The following is a 4,589-nucleotide window of genomic DNA, read 5'->3' on the forward strand; positions in this document are numbered from 1 at the left end:
GAAATAGCACTAAAACATATATGAAGTCCAAAAATTGTTGCCACAGAACTTTAAAAAAAAAAAAAAAACTTCAAAAAATGGTGCAAAATACAAGAAAATACTAAATTTGGAAACAACAAAAACCTAAAAGCTGAAAAAACCTAAATTGGCAACACCAAAATAAGAAACAGCAACCCTAAAAAGTCCGTAGAGAGTGCCAGATTTGGCGCGTAATTTTTGGGGGGTATATCAAAGTTATACCAATTCCGGTATTTTCAGACATGAAAATACCGGAAATACGTCCGAAAATACCGGAAATTCGTTTAAATACCGGACCACAATCACCCCTGTATTTAATAGCGAAATAAGATAACTTACTTATCTGATTAAATAACCATGTCCACTTCCTCGTTGAATCAATGCAGCGGCGAGCGGTAGCTTAAAAGAAAGCCTTAGTTGCATTCAATACACAAATGAAATTTTAGAAACATTTACTGATCTAGAGGTAAAACAAAACAAGAAAAAAATTGCAGAAGCACATTGACGAGATCCGTGTAAATAATTAGAGCTGGTTACAGTTAGTTTCATTTTCACTCCGCAAAGGTTGCGTTCGAAGAGCTCGACCGGTTAATTAATCACGTGACAGCTACTGATCACGTGCTCCAATCAACAGCTCAGATTGGTAACCAATTCAGTAACCGGTTGATTATAGAACGCTGCGGTTAGTAACTGGTTACTCACCGGTTAACCGGTGAGGTTCGTCGAACGCAATTAAAGATAACTTAAAATTTTGCTCTTTCACATTAAAAAAAAATAAATAAAAGTATTTGTACACTAGATTTTGAATAATTTTGAAATTCAGATGCCGGGTGAGGAGACTTTGCACTGAATTTTATCTCCCAAAAGTTTTAACTAGCAAAATGAAGAGGAGGAACCAGATAACGTGTTTTTTGTTGTTGTGTATTTCTTCGAAAGTAAAAAGAAAAAGTCATTCACTTTTTTAAGTTGTTTGTTCGTAAAAAAAAAGCATTTTTTGTTCTTATGCTGATGGTTGCCAATCACAGAAGCTATTCATTTTGCGTATAGCCATCGCCTCAAACTGTCTGCAACAAGAATAAATATTGTGTGTTGTATAAAAGAAAGGGGCCGTCATCTCTGCATTTGAATTGCTTGAGTTCATTGGACGTAAGAAACTTAATTATTTATCAATTGAAAAGTAACAATTACTATTTCATTGATGCGATTATGACGTGAATCATTTATGAAGTTATTACAGTAGCACCTCATTATCCGAAACTCTATAAACCGGAGTCTCGTTTTACCTTTCAGCAGGCACTGCCTCTGCAATTTCTTGGGGGGCACGGGCCCTGTGGGCCCCCTCTGGTTGCGCCCCTGTTTATATTTAGAGTGAAGAAATATAAAGTTTAAAGCTCAATATTTAATTAATGGAAGTATCAAATTTACAAACTTTTACTCTTGCACTATTTATGGTAAACATCTTCTCAAGAATCAGCGCAATTTGGGTCTTCATCAACTTCACTATATTGTTTCTTCTAGGTTTTCGTTTTTTTGGTGTTTTTTTAAAGGTGTACCCACGTATCCCGCATTCTTGGTCCGAAGCAATGCTGTCTCAATTTTGCCAACAAAAAATAAAGCTATTGCAAATAATTCTAAAATGTACTTCAGGAGAGGAGTTCAATTTATAACTCCATTCTTCTTTTTAACCATTTAATTAAGATAAAGTTGCCGACTTATGAAAATGACTCGGCACTGAAAAAATAGCACCAAAATTGGTTTCTGAAATTGTACCACGAGATTTTGTTATAAGGTTTGTAGGACTATAGGGCAGTGTTGGGCATTAATCAATTATTTTTTCAATTGCCTTGTTAATTGATTGAAAAAGTAATTGCAATTAAACCAATTGCAATTAAATGATTAATTGCACTTTTGCAATTAATTTAATTGGATTAATGTACATTAATCATTTCTCACAATTAAAATATTTGCAATTAATTTTTTTAATTGTTTTATGAAACAATTAAAACTAACAATTATATGTATCAATGGGAGCGCAGGGTAAAGAGTCAAAAGTATTATTCAATTTCGTATTTGCGTTCAGTGCTGACTGCTTACTCGCTGCGTGAACTAGTCTCGTCTGGGTTAGCTTTTTCCGCTCGTAAATGTTTGTGTTTTAATTAAGTGTTTTAAGTTTGTGTAAATCAGTTTTAGTTGAACCTATAGCGGGGGAGGTGAAAAAGAAGGACATAAGAGGGGACGTGAGGCCTCAGAGACCGCTTTGTTTATTTTATTTTATTTTTTAAATCATGTACATAATTAAGATACATTTCTGAAATTTCTCTCAGATGTTATTTAGACTTTTATTAGTAAAAAAAAAAAAATTAGGAAAAAAAATATTTTTGAATTTTAATTGAAATGTACCTTTTTTTGAGGAAATTTCGCAGAAACCATAAGATTTTTTGAGAAAAGTCATGTGCAGCAGTAAATATTTTATTGCTCGTAATAAAGTTGGTGAGCATTGATCTTTTATTAGTTGCTAACATGTGTATCTAAATAGATAATAATATGGTACCCGTCCAGCGTCTACATTCCAAGTAGACCTGTCGCCTGTACAATATAGTATACAAAACCAGTAATTTTTTTTAAAGAGTTAGTTTCAATTAAAATTTACAAAACAATCGACAATTGTTAATTGTTGCAAACTACAATTAACAATTAATTAATTGTTAACTGTTGCAAACTACAATTAACAAATATTTAATCGTTAATTGTAATTTTCCAATTATAACTGATCAATTGTTAGTTGTTGTGATCACGTTCACCAATTAATCATTTTTTAATCTTTAATTGTTCATGCAATTAAAATTTGCCCAACTCTGCTATAGGGGCTTGTTTGTTGGTCATAAATTAAAATAGAAAATATTCATACAGCAGAGTCTTGAAAATCCGAGGCAATTGGGGCTCACGCCACCTCGGATTACCGAAAACTTGGATTATCCGGAAAATCTTTCTAGATTAAAATTTTACATCTTTCAATGACGTAAGGAGGTGCACCTTTTATTTACTTGTACAAAAAAAGAGGAAGTATCGTCTTCAAAAAAAATATTATCACTAAAATTTCAGCATACATTTTGCTTTTAATTACCTCCAAATGAATTTTTAATTTTTTTTTCATGATGTCTGTGCACATATTTATGTGTTCAAGTTTGTATGCAACCAAGCATGCATTTTGACAGTGCTCGAATCCATTTCGATAAGTTTTTTCATTACGCCTATATCTATGCTTGTATATGTGTCGCATAACACAAAAACGGTTCTCTATAAAAGTTTTAAAGTTTCGCATGTATGATTCGTATATAATGTATAGATCAGTTGTGAATTTTCCATTTTTAGTCCAATCGGGTATTACAAAAGGCAAGTTATGTTTTTCGTGGTTAATCAATGTCAAATTATTATTTCCAAGTCGTCTCTTACTCCATGTTTTTTAATAGTCGATGAACATTTCGCGCCACTTAAGGGGTGTTGTTGCAACCAACCTCTCAATGCAATTTTTAAAATTATTTACTGCGTAATTAAATGAGTTAGACATTAGTGAAAACTTCTCGTTTCAGATTTTAATGAAAATATTTTCTTTTTGGATCTTAAACGAGCTGATGTGTGCATCACATGACTTCCTTTTACTCCAATTTAATGTCATTTCCCCATTATTCGCTATTTTAATGTGATTCAGTATTTACTCTCTAAATATCACCAACAATGGCCAAATTGAAACCAAAAAAAAAAAAACTCCGCCAAATTTGTCGCCAAGTTGGCGACCAAAAGACTGGCGATATATCGCCAAGTGTCCGACAAATTATAACGCCACTCGAGTTTACATCGAAATTAACAATGATTTCCCCCCAAAAAGGTGCAAAAGACCCCCTTAGGAACATCCGAAAGCAACCAAAAGGGGAGGTGCACAACTAGACCCCACTACGAGTCTATGTACCAAATTTCAACTTTCTAGGACATACCATTTTTGAGTTATGCGAGATACATACGCACATACATACAGACGTCACGAGAAAAGTCGTTGTAATTAGAGCCCCTGTAACTGGAGAGGCCGACGCATCCGCCATTTTGGAGCAAGCGTACAACAGGGAAAGCTACCTTTTTTGGCAATCCTTCGCCAAATAGGGAAGGAGAGAGTCGGAGAGCGAAGGTGAGCATTGGCGAAATTTTGGAAACAGTTGGCGTCGTTTCTAGGTTGCCAGTCACTTCACGGGCTATTATTTATCCATTTGTTTTTTCTTTCTGCATCTGCTGGAAATCTGAAGAGCTGAAATCCTTTTTTCGAGCTGTTTACACAATTAACAGCCGAACAACCGCCCATTTGACTCAATTTAACACATGCTTAAGAAAGGGAAACATCAGCAGCAATGCGATCGCTACGAAGCACTGGATCAAGTTTGCTCCAAAATGGCGGATGCGTCGGCTCCTCCACTGTAGGGGCCTTAGTTGTAATTACCTCGGTGATGGTCAAAATGGATATTTCGCGTGTCTATACATTCTTAGGCACTTTTCCGCATGTGGTCGAATCGAAAAAAAAACTC

The 4,589-nt window shown here is 34.6% G+C and overlaps 1 protein-coding gene across 1 annotated transcript in view; it reads right to left on the minus strand.

The window, feature by feature from the left end:
- Positions 1 to 1,018: 1,018 nt before the first annotated feature.
- LOC129226181 (MAPK/MAK/MRK overlapping kinase-like) overlaps positions 1,019 to 4,589 on the minus strand; it is a 38,119-nt gene continuing 34,548 nt past the window's right edge. The window contains exon 8 of the mRNA XM_054860781.1: positions 1,019 to 1,082. Within this exon, the coding sequence (XP_054716756.1) occupies positions 1,019 to 1,082 (64 nt within the window). The remainder of the gene's footprint in view (positions 1,083 to 4,589) is intronic.

This window comes from Uloborus diversus, chromosome 7 (assembly GCF_026930045.1).
Source record: "Uloborus diversus isolate 005 chromosome 7, Udiv.v.3.1, whole genome shotgun sequence".
Taxonomy (NCBI): domain Eukaryota; kingdom Metazoa; phylum Arthropoda; class Arachnida; order Araneae; family Uloboridae; genus Uloborus; species Uloborus diversus.